Genomic DNA, 27881 nt, shown 5'->3' with positions numbered 1-27881 from the left:
GCTGATCTATGTCTCTCTGCAACCTACAGCATCCTTCGTCACTATCCACAACTCCACCGACCTTAATGTCGTCTGCAAATTTACTAACCCATCCTTCTACGCCCTCATCCAGATCATTTATAAAAATGACAAACAGCTGTGGACCCAACACCAACCCTTGCGGTACACCACTAGTAGCTGCTCTCCAGGATGAACATTTCCCATCAATCACCACCCTCTGTCTTTTTTCAGCAAGCCAATTTCCGATCCAAACTGCTATATCTCCCACAATTCCATTCCTCCGCATTTTGTACAATAGCCTATTGTGGGGAACCTTATCGAACGCCTAGCTGAAATCCATATACATCACATCAACCAGTTTACTCTCATCTTCCTGTTTGGTCACCTTCTCAAAGAACTCAATAAGGTTTGTGAGGCACGACCTTCCCTTCACAAAACCGTGCTGACTATCCCTCATCAATTTATTCTTTTCTAAATAACTTTTTGTTATTCATTTGTTGGATGTAGGTCAAACTGGCTGACCAGCATTTATTGTCTGTCCCTAGTTGCCTTTGAGAAGATGGTGGTGAGTTGCCTTCTTCAACCTCTACATTCCACCTGCTGTGGGTTGACCCACAACGTCCTTAGCAAGGGAATTCCAGGGTTTTGACAGTGAAGGAATGGTGATATATTTACAAGTCAGGATGGTGAGTCCTTTGGATGGGAACTTGGAGGGGGTGGTGTTCCCATCTACCTGCTGCCCTAGCCCTTCTAGGTGGAAGTGGTCGTGGGTTTGGAAGGTGCTGTCTGAGGGTTCTTCGTTAATTTCTGCAATGCATCTTGCAAAATAGTCACCACCACTGATGCTGGGTATCAGTGGTGGAGGGAGTGGATGTTTGTGGACACAGTGATGATCAAATGGGCTGCTTTGTCCTGAACGGTGTCAAGCTTCTCTAGCACTGCTGGAGTTGCACTCATCCAGGCAAGTATTCCATCACACTCCCAATTTGTGACTTGTAGATGATGGACAGGTTTAGGGGAATCAGGAGGCAAGTTACTCGCCACAATATTCCTAGCCACTGACCTGTTCTTGTAGCCACTAAGTTTATGTAGCTAGTCCAGTTGAGTTTCTGGTCAACAGTAACCCCCAGGATGTTGATAGTGGGGAATTTAGTTATAGTAATACCATTGAATGTTAAGGGCAGCAATTAGATTGTCGCTTTGGTGATGATCATAGCACGGCAGACAGTATGCCTCTTGACATCCACTGATCCCAGTTTTGCTAGGGCTCCTTGATGCAATATTCAGCTGAATGCAACCTTTATGTCAAAGGCTGTAACTCGCACCTCACCTCTGGAATTCAGCTCTTTTGTCCATGTTTGAACCAAGGCCGTAAATGAGACCAGGAGCTGAGTGGTCCTGGTGGAACCCAAACTGGGCATCACTGAGCAGGTGCTGCTTGATAGCACTGTTGGTGACGCCTTCCATAACCTTACTAATGATTGACAGAAGACTGATGGGGCAGTAATTGGCCGGGTTTGATTTGTTGTGCTTTTTGTGTACAGAACATACCAGGGCAATTTTCCACATGGTTGGGTAGATACCAATGTTGCAACTGGACTGGAACAGCTTGGCTAGGGGAGCGGTAAGTTCTGGAACACCTCTTCAGTACTATCGCTGGAATGATGTCAGGGCCGTATCCAATGTCTCCAACTATTTCTTGACATCACATGGAATGAATCAATTTGGCTAAAAGACTGGTACCAATAATGCTGGGGACCACTGGAGGAAGCCGAAATGGATCATCCACTTGGCACTTATCGCTGAAGACTGCTGTGAATGCTTCAGCCTCATCTTTTGTGCTGATGTGCTAGGCTCTTCCATCATTGAGCATGGGGATATTTGTAGTGTGTTGTTTGTGGGATCGCTTAGCTCTGTCTATTATTTGCTACTGATGCTGTTTGGCGTGCAAGTAGTCCTGTTGGCAGCTTCACCAGGGTGACACCTCATTTGCTGCTCCTGGCATGATTTCCAGCATTCTCCACTGAACCAGAGTTGATCCCCTGGCTTGATGGCAATGGTTGAGTTGGGGGATTATGCCGGGCCATGAACTCGTAGATTGTGATGGAGTTAAGTTCTGCCGCTGTTGATGGCCTGCAGCACCTCAGGGATGCTCAGTCTTGAGTTGCTAGATCTGTACGAAGTCTGTCTCATGCAGCACAGTGATACTGCCAGACAACATGATGAAGGTTATTCTCAATGTGAAGGCGAGTCTTTGTCTCCACAAGGACTGTGCCGTGGTCACTCGTACTGACACTGTCATGGACAGATGTGTCTGCGGATGGCAGGATGGTAAGGATGAGATTAAGTATATTTTTCCCTTTGTTGGTTCCCTCACCACCAGCTGTAGACCCAGTCTAGCAGCTCTGTCCTTTAGGACCCAACCAGCTTGATGATTAGTGCTGCTGAGGAGCCACTCTTGGAGGTGGACATTGAAATCCCATAATCAGAGTACGTTCTGTGCCCTTTCCACCCTCAGTGCTTCCTACAAGTGTTGCTCAACATGGAGGGGTACCGATTCATTAGATGAGAAATGCCAGAATGTGGATTCAGCAGGAAGTTTCCTTGGTCGTGTTAAACCTGAAGCCATAAGGCTTTATGGGACCCGCAGTCAATGTTAAGGATTCTTAGGGCAACACCCTCCCGACTGTATATTAGTGTGCTGCCACCTCTGCTAGGTCAGTCTTGCCACAGAACAGGATATATCTAGAGATGGTGATGGCAGTGCCGAGGACATTGTCTGTAAGGTATGATTCCAGGAGAATGACTATGTCAGGCTGTTACTTCACTAGTCTGTGAGACAGCTCTCCCAGTTTTAGCACTAGCCACAGTTGTTAGTGAGGAGGACTTTGCAGGGTTAACAGGTCTGTTTCTACCGTTGTCTTTTCTGATGCCTAGGTTGACGCCCAGCTGATCCATCCGGTTTCATTTCTCTGAAACTTTATAGCGATTGAGACAACTAAATGGCCTGTTGGGCCATTTAAGAGGGCAGTTGAAGGTAAGTTACAATGCTGTGGGTCCAGACTCACATGTAGGCCAGATCAGGTGAAGATGGCAGATTTCATTAGTGAACCAGATGGGCTTTTCCTACAATCAACAATGGTTTCACCATCATCAGTAGATTCTTAATTCCAGATTTTTTAAAAATTGAATTCATATTTCCACCATCTGCCATAGCAAGAATTGAACCTGGCTTCCTAATTCATTAGCTGAGTTTCTAGATTAATAATCAAGTGATAATACCACTCGGTCTTCATATCCCTGTATTATAAATAAGCGGATTCTAATCACAGGTAAGCCATGATCTGTCAATGTAAACTCTACCAGTTAAATTTGTCAACACTTTCTAAACATTTCCCCTGCCCTACCCCATCATGTGTACAGACAGACAATAAAAGAATATAAACCATGGATGGAGAGGGTAAAAGAATGAGGATACAATTTAATTGACTGAAATGATCTTTTAGCTTGCCAGGATTTTCTGATCTTTCGTCTCTTTTCTCTACGTTCTTTTTATTCCTTGGCAAGTGGCACAAGTGACTGATGTGATAATTGCAAAATCTCTTAGTTATTGGTTAAGTAAACAGCTTTACAGTCGTTGGTAAAGACAAATAAACTGGCTTTCCTTAGGTTTTGGGTATTTTACTGGAGAGAAAGACACATATGTACTTGCAGAGGTCCCAAAGCTTCTGTCAATATATGTCACAATCTGTTCAGCTACCCAGGAGTAAATCAGGAAGTCACTGTCAAGCTGATGGTCTTTGGAATCCACACCTGGTTATAACCCCAAAGCCAATCAGCAACCTGCTGCTGAATGAAACTCGCTCAGTGTACAGCCCCATGTGCCAGCCATCTGCAAAGGGTCTCCTCTGCTGCTTGCACAAAGCAGCTGGAGAAACACAACTTACAATGAGTTTCAATAACTGATTTTTAAAAGTACAGCAATTCTATCCCTAACCATTGGCTTTAAAAGAATCCTTTTCTGATTTCAGTCCACAATGAAAAACACAGAAAAATAAAAATACAGTCTTTACAAATATTTCAAGGCAATCCTTCAGAAGAAACATCTTTTGCAAACATTACTGTCCCAGCTGATGTTTTCACTGGATAGGTCAGATCCCAGAGTGAAACCTGGTTTGAGTGATCACACTTTGTTTTGGTTTGGTTTTAATGAAGCTGCTTCTTGCTAAAACATATGCATGCAATGCTGAGTTCTTGTTTTAACATTAAAACAGAAATCTATTAACAAAAGTAATGAAGACAAAGATAGAATAAAGTATGCTATCTACTTGTAATCCAAATTCAAGGATTTTTCAACATACAATAAAAGCATAATCACATTAAACATAAAATACTCCTTCAAAAATAAAAAAAAACTTGGGTAGGATACAAAACACACCTTCTACGGTACCCAAAAGCACTTCATGTAGTAACCATTAATCACTTATCATTTTAACTTATTTACTGGAGCCTCTTCCTGGAGCTATTAGACACAAGCTTAAATATACTCAACTTTTAGAACATTACAGTACAGGCCCCTCGGCCCTCGATGTTATGCCGACCTTTAGTAACTTCTTCAGGATTTATCACAACACTTCCAGTCTGGGATTAACATTAAGTCTTTACTCCAAAGTAATCTACTTTCACCATAACCTTCCCCGATCTATCCAGCCATTGTCATTTAAGAACTTTACAGGTCTGCCCAAAACTCAAAAGTAAAACAAAGAACCTCCCTCGCCAAGCTGGTGTTCCCCTCAAGCCTAAAAACAAACAGGTTCCAGAAATCTCTAGCTACCCTTGAGGCCCATTATTTATCTTGCTCAGTCACAAAACAATCTAAGGTGAACAAAAATCTATTAGCGGTGCACAAAATCCCATTTATCCTAAAGCCAGGCCTCAAAAACAGCTTTAAAAGAAACCACCATGGCTACAGAAATACTTAAGTTAATAATTAATTTCAGAATCATAAAATGTTACCAACTCACACAGTTTGCATGAAACAAATCACAGAACCAGACACCTGATTACACAAAGCTGTAATGCCAAACCACCACCAAAGAGCTATCCTACTGTAAAGCCTGCTCAATTCAAATTGATGGAAAAAGAATGAAATGAGGTATGCCGTAATTACGATGGTCTTAAAATCCCACAAGTAGCTGAACAAATTACTAAACCTAAATGCACAAATAGCATGAGAACAGACAAATCATAGTAATTCGTCTTGACAACCAGCTTCTACATTAAAATAGGGGTAGGCAATGACCGAGTGGCATTATCACTACACTGTTAATACAGACACCTAGGTAATGTTCTGTTAAGCCAGGCTTGAATCCCTCCACAGCGGATGGTAGAATTTGAATACAATAATAATCTTTTCATTTTATTCATTCATCGAAATAAGACTTAATAAGGACCATGAAACATTGCCAATTGTTATAAAACACGCATCTGGTTCACTAATGTCCTTTTGGGAAGGAAATCTTCCATCCTCACCTGACTTGGCCTACATGTGACTCCAAACCCATATCAATGTGGTCGAGTCTTAACTGTCCTCTGGGCAATGAGAGATGGGCAATAAATGGTGTCCCAGCCAATGATGCCCACATCCCATTAAAAAATACAGCAAATCAGAAAAGGTTGAAAAACAAGTGAAATAAAAATATTCAAATGCTCAGGTTGTTGGAAATATCAACAATTTGAATGTATGTGCTTAATGTGACCTAAGCAGAATATTAGGCCTACATGTTTAAGCACATTTATATAAAACAATTTGACCTTAAGAACAAGACCAGAATTAAGGTCAAAACTGAGGACTGGAGACAATCAAATTTCAGGAAAACTTCTGTTCAACAGGAATTAATTGAGTTAAAGATCAAATGAATTACATTATATTTTGGCAACAGCTGTGTCCCTGGATCTCGAAACGATCTGTTTTTGTATTCACTAGATTTATACCAGAGTTTAAAGGGTTACTTTATGAGAATGTATTGTATAAACCTGTCATCCTGCATTCTCTGGCCTTTAGAAGGTTATGAGTTGATTTAACCAAGGTTAAATGAGGAAGAGACCTATGAAGCAGACAAGGAGAAATGATCTAATCTGGTGTGAAGGTGGAATCTCGAATAAGATGCAGAACTTTAAAATTATAAGTAAAGACGAAGGTAGCAAAGTAATTAAAACAAAGTACCGAAATTACGCTGATCACATATGTGGAGGGGAAAAAGAAACACCATTCATGTTTCAGGTCTGTGTCCTTTCACCAGAACAGGGAAGAGAACATATGTATAATTATTGTAATTTATATTTTATAATCTTTGGAACTGTCTAACACAAGTAGCTATGAATGCTTAGTTATGGGTATATTCCAGATAGACCTAACAGATGTTTGGATATTAAGAGGTTCTGAACATATAAGCAATGCAGGAGGGTGGGACTGAGGTGTAATCTTGATTGTGATTCTAATAAAATCCAAAAGAACCGCAGATGCTATAAATAAGAATCAAAAAATAGAAGTTGCTGGAAAAGCTCAACAGGTATGGTAGAATCTGTGGAGAGAAATCAGAGTTAATGTTTCAAATTGAGTGACCCTTCCTTAGAATCTCATGCTTCTTATATTCAAGGCATATTGAGGAAAGCTGCATGAATGATATTGCTTACTTAATAAATAGCTCAATATTAACTACCTGACTTGAGTGAAAAATTGCTTGGATATAAACTGTACAAAAACATCTCACCTTTCTAATATCTTGAAGTCTGCCAAGCATCAGTTGCAGTTGAGAAAGCACCACACATTGCACTAGAAAAGAGCATGAAAGAAAAAGTAGATTAACAAATCTTTTTTTTCTAAATGAGGACTTCAACTTTATTGCCCCAACACCAACTCAACAAAATTTTTTTGGTTTTGGAAAATAGATTTATTTCTTAAAGTGAATGCAGTCACCAAATTGGCAGGTCAACTTGCTGAACGTGTCTCAACCATATCCACACCAGTTAGTTGGTAGATTTTCTACTGTTTTAGAGGAAGCAAGTTGAAAGTGGGAAAATCCACTAAAGCTATCTGCTAAACTATTTCCCACGATTGGTTTAAGGCACCGAACAGGCCATTGCACTCATCTGTTCCAATCTGGTATTTACACCACATCAACACGCCCACAACCAACAACATATTCTTCGATTCCTTGGCTGTCATGTTTCCTACCTTGAAAGTACTTCGCTGTTTGACACGCCCCGTTGTCATGAATGGCATCACGTAAATGCAAGGATTTCTTCCTATGTGTTTATCTTGCTTTTCTTTGAATTCATTTCTGCGCGTTGCTTCAGCTATACCAGTTGGTGGTCAACTCTATATTTTCACCATTCTTTGGATAAAATAGTTTCTTCTGAATTCCTTAAAATGCTTATTCATGACCATCGATGTCCCCTTATGTTGAATTTCCTTACAAATAAAAATCTGTTCTGAGGTAGGCCCTTGTGTTCAAGGATGACTTAGTTCTGCACTAACAACAAGTTTTCAGATAACTGAAAAATTCACTGCATGGCCTCCAGTCTCTGTTACTGGTGGGTTAGCCAGTAGTTCAGACAGTTGGGAATGAAGGATGCCTGGGCTCCCACACACCTTCCTCTGTCGATAACTGGCTTCAGACTATCAGCAAAGAGATTCAAGGTACTCCCAGATGATTTCCCTCCATTTTCATCAGTCGTTGGGCAGGAATTCCTAGGTCTACCGTTTCAGCAAGATTTTGAGAATGATCTCAAAGGTGTTTCTTCTACCCTCTTGGGGATCCCATGTGGTATCGAGCCCCAAGTGTTTATTTCAGGAGTTCCAGCTGACATGCAGAACAGACATGATGGGCCCAACAGCTTCTTCTGTACTGTATGACTCTATGATTCTATAACACGTGGTCAGCCCATTGAAGCTATTTCTGGTGTGATCAATGCTTTGATACTGTGCATGTTTGCCTGAGCGAGAACACGGATATTGTTACTGCTCGATATGTTCAATAAACTGATCCTGATTCTAAGGGCTAGACAGGCCATCAGTTGGGGAGGGGAATGGAGCTGGGGCTTTTTCACTTGGATTTGATCAGGCCAGTGACCACACTCCTCACTTCTCTAGGCCTGAGGCCTGAGTCTTGCACAGATGCACTTCTGCCATTTCTAGGAAGCTACAGTCAGGTTCTACCCACATATTAATTCAGTCTAGGGGAAACACAACATCAATAGCTTATTAGTGAGGCCACACTGCACTACTTGAAGTCTTCCAAATCTGCCCAGCCACCAGGTGGCAACCACAAATAAAAATGTCTTGTCTCTGTTTACCCAAAAACCTCTTTCAACATCAAGATCTTGTGCAAATATAGCACCTATGATGCAGTAAAATATCCCAAGGTACTTCACTGGAGTCAAAAGGGATGTTAAGGGATTTCAAGACTTTGATAAAGAAAAATGCTAGGTACACAACATTAAAAACAGGGTAGTACCTCAAAAGTATTGTGTATGTAGGGGGTTGTTTAAAAAATAAATTATGAAAGAGGGTTATGAAAGATATTATGAACTATCTTTGGCAGACAGGATTAAGGAAATGCTCCCAAGGCACTTTATAAGTATATTAAGATGATTACCAGGGAAAGTGACCAAAGAGGTAACTTAAGCATGGAACCAGTGGACATGGGTGAGATTTCAGACTAATATTTCTCATGTCTTCACAGAGGAGTTGGACATTGTAGCTCAGGATTTCAGTTGGGATGGTGAGGGTCAAGAAAATGTTAAAATTAATTAGATTATTAGATGTTTTAGTGTGCATAGAGGTGCTGAAATCCCCTGGGCCTGATGAGATACATCCCAGGCTGGTATGAGAGGTGAAAGAGGAGATTGTTGGGGCCTTGATGGAAATATTTAATATTTCATTGATTACAGGTGAAGTGTTACTTGCTAAAAGATAGCTATTGTAGTTCCTTCAAGAAGGACAGCAGAGGTGGGCCAGATAATTACAAACCAGTTAGCCTGATGTCAGTAGTAGGGAAATTATAAGAAAAAATTCTGAAGTACAGAATTATTCAACACTTGGAAATGCAGGGATAATCAGTTCAAATTTGTGAGGAGATCCCGTCTGACTATTATCATGTCAAGGGCTTAGAGAGGGCAGATTTCTCCAAACGTACCCAGGGGAACTTTTTGTATCAATATATAGAAGGCCCAACATGGGATGGCACAGTGCTGGATCTGGTTCTGGGAAAAGAAGTCAGACAAACGCTCGATGTGGCAGTGGGGGAACATTTTAGCGATAGCGAACATTACATGATACAGTTTAAATTTGTTCCGAATAAGGAAAATGGTGGCTTGCAAAAGATAGTTTTGGATTAGGGGAAGGCAGATTTTATTAGAACAATGCAGGATCTGGTCACAGTAGACCGGGAACAGCTCCGTGTGGCTAAGTCTAAATCAAAAAGGAATCGAGAAAGTACACATCCAATATGTACCTTCAGAGGGAAATATAGGAGCAATAAATTTAGAGATTCCTGGATGTCTAGGACAATTAAGAGCTATATAAAGAGGAGCAGGTTTTTAGCAAGTCAAAAGGGAGCAATTCAGGTGTGGCCCTAGAGGACGTGCAAGAGGGAACTTAAGAAAGTAATGAGAAAAGCAAGAATAGAGCCTGAGAAAGGAGTTACGAACTCTCTTCCAGGAATAAGGAGTATCCAAAGATAGTTTGCAAACACACTAAAAGAAAGAGGTTAACCAGGGAAAGAGTTTAGGGCCCATTCTCGACGGGAGGGGGGGGGGGGGAAGAGGAGGAGAGTGTGCGCGGGTGCAGCAACCTGTGTGTGAAGCTGTAGGGTATTGGTAGGATACTGAATGGATACTTTTACCTTTGGTTTTTACACTGGAAACGGAAAATGTAGGTATGGAATTCAGGAAGAGGGACTGTGAAGAACTTTCAAAGTTTGACATCAGAAATGGTGAGGTATTGGAGGCTCTGCTGGGCTAAAAAAAAAACAGACAAATCCCCTGGCCCAGATGAATTACATCCCTACTGCTGTGGGAGACGAGGCAGGAAATTGCAGGGACTTTGACACAAATTTTTAATTTCTCTCTGGCCATGGGTAAAGTGCCAGAGGACTGGAGGATGGCTAATGTGGTTCCACTTTTCAAGAAGGTGGTGGAGATGAACCAGGAAATTACTAACTGGTGAGTCTCATATCAGTTGTCAGGAAAATACTTGAGAAAATTAGGGAAGAACGAATTAATTCCCACATGGAAAGGCATGAGATAATCAGGGATAGTCAGCATGGCTTTGTCAGATGGAGGTCATGCCTAACAAATTTGTTAGAATTCTTTAAAAATGTGATCAAGTGTGTAAAAATGGGAGTTCAGTTGATGTAGTTCATATGGATTTTTGCAACGCTTTTGACAAGGTCCCATATAGGAGGCTGAGAAGGTGAAAGCACATGGAATGGACGGAAACTTGGTGAGGTGGATCAGAAACTGGCAGAGTCATAGGACACAAACAGTGGTGATAGAAGGCTGAGTGACTGGAGGCTAGTGTTCAGCGGTGTACCACAAGGATCAGTACTGGGACTCTTGTTGTTTGTTATATACAAGAATGTTATAGATGAAAACATCAGGGGGAATGTTAAGTAAATTTGCAGATGACATCAAGATTGGTAGAGTGGTCAATGGCAAAGATGATTGTAGGTTATAGGAAGATACAGGTTGGTCAGAAGGGCAAACCAGTGGCAGATAGTGTTTAACTCTGATAAGTGAGAGGTGATGCACTTTGAAGGAAAAAAACAAGACAAGGGAGTATTTAATGAATGGCAGGACACTGGGTAGCTGAGAGAAGCAATGGGATAATGATTCACAGATCCCTGAAGTCGGCAAAGCATATGAATAGGATAGTTACAGCAGCATATGGGACACTTGCTTTCATCAGTTGAGGCATGGAGTATAACAACAAGAAGGTAATGTTGAAGGTGTACAAAGAGTTAGTCAGGCCACAACTGGAGTACTGTGTGCAGTCTGGTCACCTCACTACAGAAAGGATGTGATAGCACTACAGGTGGTACAGAGGGGGTTCAACAGGATGTTACCTGGGATAGAAAAATTAAGCTACAAGGAGAAATTAAATAGGCTTAGATTGTTTTCTTTACAGTATAGAAGACTGAGGGGAAACGTGATTGAGGTGTATAAGATTATGAGGGATATGGACAGGGTGACTGTTCCCTTTGTTTAAGCGGTCAATCACAAGAGGGAATAGTTTTACAGTAAGGACAGGAGATCAGGAAGGGTTTTGGGGAGAAACCTTTTCACTCAGCGGACAGTGGGAATAATGGAATGCACTACCTGGGAAGGTAGAGGAGGCCAGAAACCTTACAGCCTTTAAAAAATATTAGAAAGAGTATTTCAAATATCATAACATTCAAGGATATGCAAAGTGCAGGAAATTCAGCGTAGTGCATCTCTAATGAGTGTTATGTCATGCAGGCATGATGGGCTAAAGGCTCTTTCTGCACCGTATGCATCTATAATTTAATTGGGTTTTTGAAAAGGTGACTAAATATATTGATTAGGATAGTGCAGTTGGTGTGGATTATACCAACTCTGACAAAATCCCAATTAGAAAATTGGCAATTGACATAAAAATTCTTAGTGGCGCTGTGAATGAAGTGGAATAGTCAAGCTACAATTTGATATTGATCCGCTGGTAAACTGGGCAGAACACTGGCAGAGATAACAAGGTGTAGAGCTGGATGAACACAGCAGGCCAAGCAGCATCTCAGGAGCAGGAAGGCTGACGTTTCAGGGAAGGGTCTAGGCCCGAAACTTCAGCTTTCCTGCTCCTAAGATGCTGCTTGGCCTGCTGTGTTCATCTAGCTCTACCACCTTGTCATCTTGGATTCTCCAGCATCTGCAGTTCCCATGATCTCAGAACAATGGTAGATGGAATTTAACCCTGGCAAGCGTGAGTGATGCATTTCGGGAGTTCTACTAAGTGAAGAACATACATGATGAACAGTACTAGGGGGTACTGAGGAACAAAGGAACCTCAGCGTATAAGTCCTTAGATCGCTGAAAGTGTCAGGGCAGGTAGGCACAGTTGTGAAAAAGGCATACAGGATGCTTGCTTTTATTAGCCAGGGTATGCAACATAGGAATAGGGAAGCCTTATTATAAAATTTAAAAATCTTGGTTAGGCCACTCATGGAGTACTGTGTGCAGTTCTGGTCATCACACTATCGGAAAGATGTGATTACACTGGACAGAGTGTGGATAAAATTTACCAGGATGTTGCCTGGGAGAAGTCTCAGTTGTGCGGAGAGACGAGATTGGCTGTGTGCACTTTCCTCGGAGCAGAGGAGGCTGAGAGGAGATGTGATTGAGGTATATAAAATTACAAGAGCATGAACAGTATAGATCATGAGAGTCTCACAATGTATCTAAGACCAGGGGCATAAGTTAAAGGTGAGGAGTAAGTGGTTTACGAGGAAATACTTTTTCACCCAGAGGGTGGTAAAAATGTGGAATGTGCTGCTTGAGAGGTGGTGGAGGCAGGTACTCTCGCAATATTTAAGAAACACCTGGATGAATACTTAGACTGTCAGGGCATGGTAGGCTATGGACCAAGTGCAGGTAAATGGGATTAGTTTGGTGGTTGTTGGTCCACATAAACATGGTTGGCTGAAAGACCTGTTTCTATGCTGTATCACCATGACTCTAAACCTTGATGTACAGCCACCTAAATAGATAGTAGGTCAAATGGGAAGAGTTAGATTTTGAGGAGGATCTTAAAGGAGGAAGGGGAGATGGGGAGGTTTAGGTAATTCAGATTTTCATAAATGAGAAAACCTCCAAAGCTTTTACTTCTCAAGTTAGGTTATAGTTATACAGAGTTACTGCATCTGTAACTGTACTACCAAATCCAGTGCAGACTGACGAATAATACAGGCAATAAGGGGGTTATGAGGTCAGGTTACTGAACCCAAGCTCATATTCTCTCGAACATGGAATATTAACAGGTCATTTAATGAGAATAAAACCATAAGAAACATAAGTGGTAGGAACAGGAATAGGCTGTTTGGCCCTTCAAGCCTGATCTGCAACTCTTCGCATCCACTTTCCTGCCCTGTCCTCAGCCTTAAATATACAGAAAGATCCTGTCTACGGGTCACTGTGGCAAGAAGATCAAAAGACACTCAACATTCAGAGAAGAAATTTTTCCTCATCTCAGTCTTAAGCTGGCAATCCTTCATTCAGAGACAATGCCGCCTGAAGTCAGAGATTCTCCCATGACAAGAAACATTCTCTCAAAATTTACCCTGTAAAGCTACTTAAGAATCTTCTATGTCTCAATGATATCACCTCTCATTCTTGTAATCTCCGAAGAGTAGAGTCCTAACTTATTTAACCTTTTCACCATAAGACATAGGAGTGGAAGTAAGGCCACTCGGCCCATCAAGTCCACTCTGCCATTTAAATCATGACTGATGGGCATTTCAACTACACTTCCCTGCACTCTCCCCGTAGCCCTTTATTCCTTGTAAGATCAAGAATTTATCAATCTCTGCCTTGAAGACATTTAACGTCCCGGCCTCCACTGCGCTCCATGGCAATGGATTCCACAGGCCCACTACTCTCTGTCTGAAGAAATGTCTCCTTATTTTTGTTTTAAATTTTACCCCCTCTAATTCTAAGGCTGTGCCCACGGGTCCTAGTCTCCCTGCCTAACGGAAACAATTTCCCAGTGTCCACCCTTTCTAAGCCATACATTATCTTGTAAGTTTCTATTAGATCTCCCCTCAACCTCCTAAATTCTAATGAGTACAATCCCAGGATCCTCAGCCATTCATTGTACGTTAAACCTACCATTCCAGGGATCATCCGTGTGAATCTCCGCTGGGCACGCTCCAGCACCAGTATGTCCTTCCTGAGGTGTGGGGCCCAAAATTGGACACAGTATTGTAAATGGGGCCTAACTAGAGCTTTATAAAGCCTCAGAAGCACATCGCTGCTTTTATATTCCAACCCTCTTGAGATAAACGATAACATTACATTCGCTTTCTTAATCACGGACTCTACCTGCAAGTTAACTTTTAGAGAATCCTGGACCAACACTCCCAGATCCCTTTGTACTTCTGCTTTACGAATTTTCTCACTGTTTAGAAAATAGTCCATGCCTGTATTCTTTTTTCCAAAGTGCAAAACATCGCACTTGCTCACGTTGAATTTCACCAGCCATTTCCTGGACCACTCTCCTAAACTGTCTAAATCCTTCTGCAGCCTCCCCATTTCCTCAGTACTACCTGCCTGTCCACTATCTTCATATCATCAGCAAACTTTGCCAGAATGCCCCCAGTCCCTTCATCCAGATCATTAATATATAAGGTGAACAGCTGCGGCCCCAACACTGAACCCTGCAGGACACCATTCATCACCGGTTGCCATTCCGAAAAAGAGCCTTTTATCCCAACTCTCTGCCTTCTGTCAGAGAGCCAATCCTCAATCCAAGCCAGTAGCTCACCTCAAACACCATGGGCCCTCACCTTGCTCAGCAGCCTCCCGTGAGACACCTCATCAAAGGTCTTTTGGTAGTCTAGATAGATAGCATCTACTGGGTTTCCCTGGTCTAACATTCTTGTTACCTCTTCAAAGAATTCTAACAGGTTTGTCAGGCACGACCTCCCCTTACTAAATCCATGCTGACTTTTTCTAATCTGACCCTGCACTTCCAGGAATTTAGAAATCTCATCCTTTACAATGGATTCTAGAATTTTACCAACAACCCCTTGGACGAGGGAATTGAAGGATGGGTCAGCAAGTTTGCAGACGACACAAAGGTCGGAGGTGTCGTTGACAGTGTAGAGGGCTGTTGTAGGCTGCAGCGGGACATTGACAGGATGCAGAGATGGGCTGAGAGGTGGCAGATGGAGTTCAACCTGGATAAATGCGAGGTGATGCATTTTGGAAGGTCGAATTTGAAAGCTGAGTACAGGATTAAGGATAGGATTCTTGGCAGCGTGGAGGAACAGAGGGATCTTGGTGTGCAGATACACAGATCCCTTAAAATGGCCACCCAAGTGGACAGGGTTGTTAAGAAAGCATATGGTGTTTTGGCTTTCATTAACAGGGGGATTGAGTTTAAGAGTCGTGAGATCTTGTTGCAGCTCTATAAAACTTTGGTTAGACCGCACTTGGAATACTGCGTCCAGTTCTGGGCGCCCTATTATAGGAAAGATGTGGATGCTTTGGAGAGGGTTCAGAGGAGGTTTACCAGGATGCTGCCTGGACTGGAGGGCTTATCTTATGAAGAGAGGTTGACTGAGCTCGGTCTCTTTTCATTGGAGAAAAGGAGGAGGAGAGGGGACCTAATTGAGGTATACAAGATAATGAGAGGCATAGATAGAGTTGATAGCCAGAGACTATTTCCCAGGGCAGAAATGGCTAGCACGAGGGGTCATAGTTTTAAGCTGGTTGGTGGAAAGTATAGAGGGGATGTCAGAGGCAGGTTCTTTACGCAGAGAGTTGTGAGAGCATGGAATGCGTTGCCAGCAGCAGTTGTGGAAGCAAGGTCATTGGGGTCATTTAAGAGACTGCTGGACATGTATATGGTCACAGAAATTTGAGGGTGCTTACATGAGGATCAATGGTCGGCACAACATTGTGGGCTGAAGGGCCTGTTCTGTGCTGTACTGTTCTATGTTCTATGTTCTATGTTCTAACCGAGGTTAGGCTAATCGGCCTATAATTTTCCATCTTTTGCCTTGATCTTTTCTTAAACAAGGGGGTTACAACAGCAATTTTCCAATCATCTGGGACGTTCCCAGATTGCAGTGAGTTTTGAAAGATCACAACCAAAGCCTCTGCTATTTCCTCAGCCACCTCCCTCAGAACTCTAGGATGTAGCCCATCAGGGCCAGGAGATTTATCAATTTTTAGACCTTGTAGCTTTTCTAGCACTTTCTCTTTTGTAATACCTACCATACTCAACTCTGCCCCCTGACTCTCCTTAATTGTTGGCATACTACTCATGTCTTCCACTGTGAAGACTGATGCAAAGTACTTATTAAGTTCTTCAGCTATTTCCTTATCTCCCATCACGAGCCTTCCAACATCAATTTGGAGAGGCCCAATGTCTACTTTTGCCTCTCATTTGTTTCTTATGTATTGAAAGAAGCTTTTACTATCATTTCTAATATTACTAGCTAGCCTACCTTCATATTTGATCATCTCCTTCCTTAATTCTCTTTGTTATCCTCTGTTTTTGTAGCCTTCACAATCTTCTGATTTCCCAGTGCTCTTGGCCACTTTATAGGCTGTCTCTTTCTCTTCAATACATTTCCTTTGATACTTCCTTTGTCAGCCATGGCGGTCTAATCCCACCCCAGATAATCTTTCTTTTCTTTGGGATGAACGTCTGTACTGTGTCCTCAATTACACCCAGAAGCTCCTGCCATTGTTGCTCTGCTGTCTTCCCCACCATGCTCTGCTTCTAGTCGATTTTCGTCAATTCCTCTCTCATGCCCCTGTAATTACCTTTATTTAACTATAACACCATTATATCAGATTTTGCCTTCTCTCTTTCAAACTGCAGACAGAACTCTACCATATTATGATCGCTGCCTCCTAAGTGTTCCCTTACTTTAAGATCTATAAAGTCTGGCTCATTACATTGCACTAAGTCCAGAATAGCCTGCTCCCCTGTGGGCTCCATCACAAGCTGTTCCAAAAAGCCATCCTGCAAACATTCCATGAATTCCCTTTCTTTGGATCCACCAGCAACATTATTCACCCAGTCCACCTGCATACTGAGGTCCCCCATGATCACTGTGGCCTTGCCTTTCTGATATGCCCTATCTATTTCTCGGTGCATCTTGCAACGTGGACCGCAACAACCAGATCCTCCCCCTCCCACTCCCTGGTCCTGATCACTGTTCGGAGGTCTGTACATTACTCCCATTGTGGTCTTTTTGCCTTTGTGTTCCTCAACTCCACCCAGACAGACTCCACATCCTCTGACCCTATGTCATTGAATGCCGTAGATTTAATTTCATTCTTGACTAACAAGGCAACCCCGCCCCCTCTGCCCACCTCCCTGTATTTTCGATATGTTGTGAATCCTTGGATGTTTAACTGCCAGTCCTGAACTCCCTGCAACCGTGTCTCTGTGATGCCTACCACATCATAATCATTCAAGAGGATTTGTGCTGTTAATTCATCTGCTTTGTTGCGAATATTACGAGCATTTAGATAAAGGGCCTTAACGCTAACTTTCTTATCATTATGAGAGAGATTGGAAATCCTAAGATGACTTAAGCTATCCTTCCTTTTTGCTGTATTCCTAGTCTGCCTCGAGCTTAAACCCACCTGTACACATGCTGAACCGTTGCTTATCTTTCCATTTAACTCCATACTCCCTGTCACTTTCCCTTTCCCCCAACTCAGAAGTTTCAAGTCCTACTGACCACCCCATTTATCCTTTTCACTAGAACACTGGTTCCAGATATGTTCAGGTGGAGACCGTCCCAACGGTACAGATCCCCCCCGGTTCCAAAACTGATGCCAATGCCCCATGAAATGGAATCCCTCTTTCCCACACCAATCCCTTAGCCACGTGTTTACTTCCCTAACTTTCTTTTCCCTACTCCAATTGGCACGTGGCTCAGGCAGTAATCCGGAGATTATGACCCTTGAGGACCTGTACTTCAATTTCTTTCCTAGTGCTTGATAATCCCTGAACAGGTCCTCTACCCTAGCTTTGTCTATGTTGTTCGTCCCAACGTGGACCGCAACAACCAGATCCTCCCCCTCCCACTCCCACTCCAATATCCTTTCAGAAGACAATCCCTTCATACTGGGAATCATCCTATTGAACCGCCTCCAATGAAATTATGTCTTTCTTAAATAAGGATGCCTAACCTGCTCACAGTACTCTAGATCTGGTCTCACCAGTACCTTGAGATAGTAGGAAGTGCCGATGCTGGAAAATCTGAGATAACAAGGTGCAGAGCTGGATGAACACAGCAGGCCAAGCAGCATCAGAGGAGCAGGAAATCATTTTCTGAAGAAGGGTCCAGACCCAAAACATCAGCTTTCCTGCTCCTCCGATGCTGCCTGGCCAGCTGTGTTCATCCAGCTCTGCACCTTGTTATCTCACCAGTACCTTGTACAATTGTAGCAAGTCCTGCCTACTCCTATACGCCAAACTTCTTGAAATGAGGGACAACATTCGATTAGCTTTCCTGATTACCTGCTGCATGTGTGTGCTAGCTCCTTTGAGTTGCAGCTTTCTCTAGTTTTTCTTCATTCAGCTGTTTAATAAACTTATAGGGCAGATAGCAAGAAAGGGGCAGAATATTAAAATTGGAAACCAGCTTGATATCAGGAAATGTAAAAAATATCTCACATTGAGCTTCCTTTCTTCTGTGACACACAAAGTCGAACTTACTGGATGGTGTCGACCTGAGTGGGGCTTTTCAGTTCAATTCAGAGAGGACCATATACAGGTTTACTAATTCATTAATACTCATTGAAGCACTTTAGTCCAAATAATGTATTTTGTGCACATTTTAGTTAATAAATGCAGTACTTTAAATCAACAGTAATAACATCAGCTTCAGCTCTTAAAAATATCAAGTCACATCTAAAATGAAACTTGTTAAAAGAAAAAAGTAGTGGACAACCTCGCACATACAATGGATGAACAGAAAGATGGGCACAAATACATAAACTGATAAAAAAATCCAGCTAGAGGCATATACTGTCAAAACTCAACACACACACTGACCAAATATACAGCTACACAAACAAAACACACAGAGCCAGATATGCTGCAATAAACACTCACACATATTGACTTAAAAAGACAGGCATTTTGACAAAAACACACAGGGCTGAATCTTAACATATTTTGACAAAGTTTCATTTTCATTCAGTCTCGGGGAGTGTGCTGTTGCTTGTGCTATTGCCCCAAACACACTTCATTAACCAGTTACCATGCCCCTATGGTGTCAGCTCATCTCCTGTTTGGTATAAACAGAAGTACTCATCACTCCTGGAATACCCTGGGATACCTGGCACTGGTGCTGTCTTTAAAAACTCAGTAAGACACTGTCAGTTCAAAGATGCCCTGCACAGTTCATGATATTGGCCACAGTCACAGAAAATAAGGAGCAACTGGCACTCTGCTTTGTGACAGGGACCCAGAGATCTTGCTTAACAGGATGGTGCACAGGATAGATGTCCACTTCGTCCAGGATCAGCAGAGGAAGCCATGATATCAGATGTTATGAGCTGTCTCATCCATCTGAAAGATGCACAGCACTGTTGGAAGAAGACCAATGACCTTCTCTGCCTTGCCATAATAAGGGTCACACTCTTCTTTGTGTTACTACACCCAACTCCCACCAATGTCTAACCATTCTCACAACTGCATGCAATCTCTTCCCTCACTCACACTTGATGTGTACGAGGAGGGCTGACATTCAGCTCCTCACCCCTTACAAGGGCAGAGATCTGACCCTGAGTGTCTCCAGTGGCCAAATGGACATGCCCAAACCTGGAATTACATCACAGGTCCTTCTTCACTTACTGTGCTGGGCCTCCCTGAAAGAAGGGTTTCTCCCTTGATTTGAGTGAGGATTACTCCCCTTGGATTTTGGGAACTGCTGTTTGTTTGAAGTATATGTGTGGGTTTACCACATAAGCTGCTGGTACATGATGCAGTAAGATTGACACAGGATAGTGCTTTAACTGCTGACAATCATCCTCGCTTTGAGACTGTCCTAAAAAGCAAGTCAAGTACAGTGCACCTGTTTGCTCTTGCTGAGGGGGGTAAATGCTAAAAGGCAAGATAAGGTAAGGCATGGATGCTGTGAGAATCCAGGCAAGTCAAACCTAGTGAGTGGTAAGAAAGCAAGTGACCAGTCCTGACATGCAGCCTGCTCCAATCAATAAGGTGGGTGCCTGTCACTGTGCACAAAGTAGTCTTGCAATGAGAAATGCCAGTGTGCAAAGTGCAGAAGTGTACTGTAACTGCATCACATGAGCCATGATGATATGAAGAGGCTGGCATGTATTGCATGCCAACTTCTGCAGATAAGGGGGTTGGGGGGAGGGGTGTAGCACTGCGCTGAGCCTGTCCTGAGACTTTGGATGCCCAGGTACCCAAGAGTGACAGAGGAGTAAGCATGAGCTGGAACGATGAGCTAACTGCTTTGGTTTTCCCACTGAGGTCTTTGGGCACTTACTTGCTATCCAGTAGGTGGCAGGATGGGAACCTGTATATTAATGAGGTAAGACTGGATAGCAATGAGAGTATTAATGAGTGATACTCCCCAGTAACAGGCCTTCTGTTACTCACCAGCAAGAATTTCATCACACAGTTCAGAACATGTGACATGTTATTCCCAATGTCAAGAAAGGTCTCACTTGATTTCTCTCATGATCCTCCCAAACTTATCACCATTCCCCACATCATTCAGACCCTGGCAAGATTCAAGCCACAGACAGAAAAGAGACAAACAGATGAAGACTGCTACACACAAACAGAGGGGCACTCTCTTCTTCAGTGTATTAAGGGTTGCACAGATTCAACTGTATTGAAATCTTACCCTGTTTACAACCCATAAGTACCTCAACTAATTCAAAATCTTCAATATTTTCATCCTGCAAAAGCAAGCACATTTCAGTGTCATATTAAAGCACAAGATGTTCAGCTGTCTTTTAATTTTATTTTAAAATAATGTTAATGCTCACACAGGTAATTGAAGTGAGCTTTAGACATTTAAAGATTGAATTTTTAATGTTGCATAGCTCAGAGTTGGGATCGGTACAAGACAAGAATAGGCTCTTAACCTTGGAGAAGGGTCAACAAAATGTCAACTTCATGGATCATTTTCTGCCTCCAAGCCTTGTTGTTTCAAGGAAGAGTAAACTGGGTTGGGATCCCTGAATTTGGCAAAGTTATCTTCTGAGTTAGAATTATTTTTGCTTCTACCACATCGGGATCCCCATTACCCTCTTTAAAAATATCCTCTAATTCTCCACGCTCTACAAGTTGCAATTTCTTACCCTTAGGGTATGCACTCCTCAGCTAAGGGCAATAGAAATTTCTACTTGTTATAAGCTGCTCTGATTTTTCATTCTTTTATCGGTTTTTGTTGGAGCTGTGAACTAGGATTTGTGATCTGAGAATGACTTGGGGACTTTGAAACAGCCTGTGGTAAAAGGAAAAGAAAAGACCAAACACACTTTGAGAGAGACCAGGTCTGGAAGCTAATTGAAGGCTGATTCTGAATTCAAAGGGTTCCAACAGACAGTGACTCGAAATTGCATTGTGTTCAAACAAATACCTGAAGTTGACTATTAATGAGATCAGTACCTGGGAACTGGTTTCAACAAGTCTGGCAGAGACCCAATGTTCAAGCACATGGCAGTTATTGAGGCTGCAGAAGGAGCAGATCAGTTTAACAGGGTAGAACCAAAACTGAAGTTCTTTTTGAATTGCGTTTTCTAAGAGACAAACTTGGTTACTGACAGCATGAAGTTTTGAAAGATCCTTGCCTAATTTGCCATATCAACTTTAGAAAGCCCATTGAATAGAAAAACGAGTTAGAAATATTGCTGCCTTTTCCAAAATGAACTAAGGTGACCCTGATCAGCAGTTTCAGAAAAGCAAAGAGTACATGTTTATGCCTGTGAAACAATGCATCATGAATGCTATTTAAATAATCAGGTTAGTTTAACCATGTTTGTTTGCCTGTCTATCTGTGTGTGAATGGGGCTGGAAACAAATGTTTCGGGTTTGAAGTATAGACACAAATTAGATTACACTGTTGTTTAATTTTCTCTCCAGTAAAATTATTTTGTTTTTAATAAATAGTCAAGGTTTTAAGCTTCAAAACCAATATATGGAAATTAATTATTCACGAAGTCTGGGATTGGTTATTCAAAAGTCTGGTTTGGAACCACTGGGGATCTTATTAATTTTACTGTGCTGTAAATACCTAGCTAAAAAGGCTGATTTGGTTTAGTAGCTGTCTCCATGTCATAACACACTCCATAGCTCCCTCAATTTCATTCACTTCTATTAGGCCCTCCATTGAGCTTCTTGTAGTAAGAGCCGTTGAAAGTAAACACAAGAAATATTGGCAACAGCAGATCAAGGATCATCTGTGGTGACAAAGAAAAGTCACATTTGAGATTAATAATCTTTCACTAGAACCTGAACTACCCAACCTTTCCTCAAAACTAAATTTTCAGTCCAGACAACATTCTGATTAACCTCCTCTGTACCCTATCCAACGCTATCATATTTTTCCATGGTATGGTGACCAACGTTCTATACAGTAATCAGCAATGACATCTGTTTTATGTCGTGTTTGATACATTCCCAACTCCACTTCCCAGTTCCTACACTCTATACATCAGCTAATAAAAGTATCCCATATAAGATAACAAGGTGTAGAGCTGGATGAACACAGCAGAGCAAGCAGCATCAGAAGAACAGAAAAGCTGACGTTTCGGGTCTAGACCCTTCTTCAGAAATGGGGGGAGGGGAAGGGGATTCTGAAATAAATATGGAGAAAGGGACAGACGGACAGGATGGATAGAGGAGAAGATAGGTGGAGAGGAGACAGACAGGTTAAAGAGGCAGGGGTGGAGTCAGTAAAGGCAAGTGTAGGTGGGGAGTTAGGGAGAGGATAGGACAGTACAGGGAGGACAGACAGGTCAAGGAGGCGGGATGAGGTGAGTAGGTAGGAGATGGGGGTGGGGCTTGAGGTGGGAGGAATGGTTAGGGAACTGGGGACGAGCTGGGTTGGTTTTGGGATACGGTAGGGGGAGGGGAGATTTTGAAGCTTGTGACGTCCACCTTGATCCCATTGGGCTGCAGGGTTCCCAAACGAAATATGAGATGCTGTTCCTGCAACTTTCGGGTGGCTTGTTGTGGCACTGCAGGAGGCCCAGGATGGACATGTCGTCTGAGGAAATGGGAGGGGGAGTTGAAATGGTTCGCGACTGGGAGGTGTAGTTGTTTGTTGTGAACAGAATGTCGGTGTTCCACAAAGCGGTCCCCAAGCCTCCGCTTGGTTTCCCCGATGTAGAGGAGACCACAACAGGAGCACGTGCTAAACCTGCCCCCACACCTCTCCCCTCACCCCCATCCCAAGCCCTAAGAAGATCTTCCACATCAAACAGATGTTCACCTGTACATCTGCTAATGTGGTATACTGTATCCACTGTTCCCATTGTTATGCATCTCATATTTCACTTGGGAGCCCTGCAGCTGAAAGGTATCAATGTGGCCTTCACAAGCTTCAAAATTCCAACCCGCCCCTGCATCTCAAAACCAGCCCAGCTCACCCCACGTCAAGCCCCACCCCCATCTCCTACCTACTAACGTCATTCTGTCTCCTTGACCTGTCTGTCCTCCCTGGACCGACCTATCCCCTCTTCAACTCCCCACCTTTACTGGCTCTATCCCTGCCTCTTTGACCTGTCGGTCTCATCTCCATCTACCTTCTCCTTTATCATTCTTCTATCTGCCTTCCCTCCCTCCCTATTTATTTCAGAATCCCCTTCCCCTCCCCCATTTCTGAAGAAGGGTCTAGAACCGAAATGTCAGCTTTCCTGTTCCTTTGATGCTGCTGGGCGTGCTGTGTTCATTCAGCTCTACAGCTTGTTATCTCAGGTTGTCCAGCATCGGCAGTTTCTACTATCTAAGCATCCCATATGCCTCTTTGACCACTTTATCTAACTGTCCTGCTGCCTTTAGGATCTTCGGGCATGCACCATAGGGTCCTTCTGTTCCTATACATTTTTCACTATTCTGTTATATATTGTGCATGTTTTAACTTGTTAGTTTTCCACAAAACCATTACCTCACTTTTATAAAAGTAGAATTGAATTCTAATTGTCATGATTCCACTCATTTAATATGTGTTCACTGACAGAAGAAAACTGAAGACTGTAAAGGTACTACGTAATCACCTACATGGCAATTTTGTTTTGTTTCGCCTGCAGATTTATTATGTCCAATTCACTGATGTATGCCAAAAATTCAATGAATCCAATATTGAATCTGTCGGAATACCATATCTGCCACAAATAAAAATGGAAAACCATTATCCATCATTCAGTTTTCTTCCCTAAGCTAAATTTTAATTCAAACTGACTGCCTTTCCCAAATTTTGTTAACTAGTCTTTTGATACAGTACTTACCAATGTTTACTTAAAAGTTATACAACATCTTCCTCCAATCCTTTCACTAACCATTTCTGAGATTTAATTTTAAAAAATGTTAATCAGCACAATCCGCCTTTTAGAGAATGATGTTGGGTACACAATGCTCTTCAAGCTGGCCAAAGAGGAGAAAGATTTAAAAGGGACTTGAGGGGCAGCTTTTTCCACACTGAGGGTGGTTCCTGTGAGGAATGAACTATCAGAGGAAGTGGTAGATGCAGGGGCAGTAACATTAAAAAGATAGTTGGACAGGTGCATGTAAAGATTTAGAGGGATATGGGCCAAATGTCGGCAAATGGGGAACTTGGTCAGCGTGGACACGTTGGGCCAAAGGTTCTGCTTTCATGCTGTTCGACTCGATGATTGTGAGTCTCTGTTGATACTCTGGCTGATTGTTATTCCTAAAACTTTATCTACCACCAATGGTAGATTAACCAGCCTATAGTTACTAGCAATTACCATACACCCTTGCTTTAATTGGAAGTCACACAACACCAGGCGAGAGTCCGACAGGTTTATTTGAAATAACAAGCTTTCAGAGCACTGCTCCTTTGTTAAGTGAAGGATGAAAGACCCCTTGACATTCAATGATGCTACCATCACTGAATTACACCACTATCAACATCTGACGGTTACGATTGACCAGAAACTCAACTAAACTCACATTATAAATACAGTGGCTACAAGAGCAGGTCAGAAGCTAGGAATGCTGCAGCAAATAACTCACCTCCTACCTCCTCAAAGCCTGTCACCATCTAAAAGGGACAAGTCAGGAGTATGATGGAAAACTCTGCACCTGCCTGGACGTGCAGCTCCAACAATGTTTAAGAGATTCAACGCTATCCAGGACAAAGCAGCCTTCCCTCCACCACCTACGGTCAGTTTCAGCAGTATGTACAATATACAGGATGCACTGCAGAAATCTGCCAAAGGTCCTTAAACAGCACCTTCAAGGCCTCTGACCATTTCCATCTACAAGGACAAGGGCAAGAGGTACATGGGAACACTGCCTCATGCAAGTTCCATTCCAAGCCACTCACCACCCTGATTTGGAAACATATCACTGTCTCTTCAGTATTGTTGGGTCAAAATCTTGAAAACCTTTCTGAACACCATTGTATGTCTACCTATAGCACATGGACTGCAGACATACAAGAAAACAGCTCACCACCACCTTCTCAAGGAAGCTAGGGGCAGGAAATAAATGCTGACCAGCCAGCGTTGCCTGTCTCCCAAGAATGTTGGAGATATCATTGCCTGATTCCTATATTGTGTAAATGTAACTTGTTACTTATCAGTCCAAGGCTGAATCTTATCCATATCTTACATAGAACATTACAGCACAGTACAGGCCCTTTGGCCCTCGACGTTGTGCCGACCTGCCATACCAATCTGAAGCCCAGTTAACCTACACTATTCCATGTACGTCCATATGCTTGTCCAATGATGACTTAAATGTACTTAAAGTTGCCGAAAATACTACCGTTGCAGGCAAAGCATTCCATTCCTTTACTACTCTCTGAGTAAAGAAACTACCTCTGACATCTGTCCGATGTCTTTCACCCCTCAATTTGAAGCTATGCCCCCTTGTGCTCGCCGTCACCATCCTAGGAGAAAGGCTCTCTCTATCCACCCTATTTAACCCTCTGATTATTTTATATGTTTCTATTAAGTCACCTCTCAGCCTTCTTCTAACGAAAACAGCCTCAAGTCCCTCAGCCTTTCCTCCATGCCAGGCAACATCCTAGTAAATCTCCACAGCACCCTTTCCAAAGGTTCCACATCCTTCTTATAATGCGGTGACCAGAACTGTACGCAATACTCCAAGTGTGGCCGCACCAGAGTTTGGTACAGCTTCACCATAACCTCTTGGTTCCGGAATTCGAGCCCACTATTCATAAAAGCTAAAACACTGTATGCCTTCTTAACAGCCCTGTCAGCCTAGGTGGCAACTTTCAAGGATCTGTGTAAATGGACACCGAGATCTCTCTGCTCATCTACACTACCAAGAATCTCACCACTAGCCCTGTACTTTGCCTTCCGGTTACTCCTACCAAAGTGCATCACCTCACACTTGTCCGCATTAAACTCCATTTGCCACCTCTCAGTCCAGCTCTGCAGCTGATCTGTGTCTCTCTGCAACCTACAGCATCCTTCATCACTATCCACAACTCCACCGACCTTAGTGTCGTCTGCAAATTTACTAATCCATCCTTCTACGCCCTCATCCAGGTCATTTATAAAAATGACAAACAGCAGTGGACCCAACACCGACCCTTGCGGTACACCACTAGTAACTGCTCTCCAGGATGAACATTTTCCATCAATCACCACCCTCTGTGTTCTTTCAGCAAGCCAATTTCTGATCCAAATTGCTATATCTCCCACAATCCCATTCCTCTGCATTTTGTACAATAGTCTACTGTGGGGAACCTTATCGAACGCCTTGCTGAAATCCATATACACCACATCAGCCGGTTTATTCTCATCTACCTGTTTGGTCACCTTCTCAAAGAACTCAATAAGGTTTGTGAGGCATGGCCTACCCTTCACAAAACCGCGCTGACTATCCCTAATCAAATTATTCTTTTCTAGATGATTATAAATCCTATCTCTTATAACCTTTTCCAATACTTTACCAACAACTGAGGTAAGACTCACTGGTCTATAATTACCAGGGTTGTCTCTACTCCCCTTCTTGAACAGGGGAACCACATTTGCTATCCTCCAGTCGTCTGGCACTATTCCTGTCGACAATGACGAGTTAAAGATCAATGGCAAAGGCTCGGCAATCTCCTCGCTGGCTTCCCAGAGGATCCTAGGATAAATCCCATCCGGCCCAGGGGACTTATCTATCTTCACCCTCTGAAGGACTTCTAATACCTCTTCCTTGTGAACCTCAATCCCACCTAGTCTAGTAGCCTGTATCTCAGTATTCTCCTTAACAACACTGTCACTTTCTGCTGTCGAAAAATATTCATTGAGTGCTTCCCCTATCTCCTCTGACTCCACACACAACTTCCCACTACTATCCTTGATTGGCCCTATCATAAAGCATCTCAGGGAATGGAAACGGAGTTCAACATTGTGCAATCATTAGTGAATGTCTTCACTTCTGACCATTTGATGGAGCCAAGGTCAGTAATGGAGCAGCCGAAGGTGGCTGAGCCAAGGACATTAATCTGGAGAACCCATGCTGAGATTTATTAATAGAGTAACCTAACCGAGCAAAGTTAAACAACAAGGTAATTTAATTGATGTCTGTAATTTAATCCAAATTTTTTTTTATTCTAGTCCCCACTCACAAAGACCAACACAGTAAGGGATAAATTGAAGAAAAATAGGAAACATAACTGTCCAGTACAGTTCCACCATCTGTAATATCATAGACATGCCATTGTATCTTAGAGACAGTAGGAACTGCCAATGCTGGAAAATCTGTGATAACACGGTGTAGAGCTGGGTGGTCACAGCAAGCCAAGCAGCATCAGAGGAGCAGGAAAGCTGATGTTTTGGGTCTAGACCCTTCTTCAGAAATGGGGAATGGGAAGAAGACTCTGAAATAAATAGAGACAGGAGGAGGCGATGATGGAAGGTGGATAATC

The 27881-nt window shown here is 42.7% G+C and overlaps 1 protein-coding gene across 3 annotated transcripts in view; it reads right to left on the bottom strand.

Annotated features, from left to right (window-relative positions):
* The window catches only part of LOC125453563 (diacylglycerol kinase theta), a 192341-nt gene that overhangs the window by 65416 nt on the left and 99044 nt on the right, over positions 1-27881 (bottom strand). For all 3 annotated transcript variants that reach the window (XR_009445713.1, XR_009445715.1, XM_059645677.1), the window contains exons 11-12: positions 20646-20700; positions 6774-6835 (exon numbers count right to left, since the gene is read on the bottom strand). Coding sequence is in view for 1 of the 3 variants with exons in the window: in XM_059645677.1 (XP_059501660.1) it covers positions 6774-6835; positions 20646-20700 (117 nt within the window). In the remaining 2 variants the exon portion in view is untranslated. The remainder of the gene's footprint in view (positions 1-6773; positions 6836-20645; positions 20701-27881) is intronic.

Source organism: Stegostoma tigrinum, chromosome 1 (assembly GCF_030684315.1).
Source record: "Stegostoma tigrinum isolate sSteTig4 chromosome 1, sSteTig4.hap1, whole genome shotgun sequence".
Lineage (NCBI taxonomy): Eukaryota > Metazoa > Chordata > Chondrichthyes > Orectolobiformes > Stegostomatidae > Stegostoma > Stegostoma tigrinum.
Note: the sequence above shows the minus strand (reverse complement) of the source record. Positions and strands in the feature narration are given on the sequence as shown.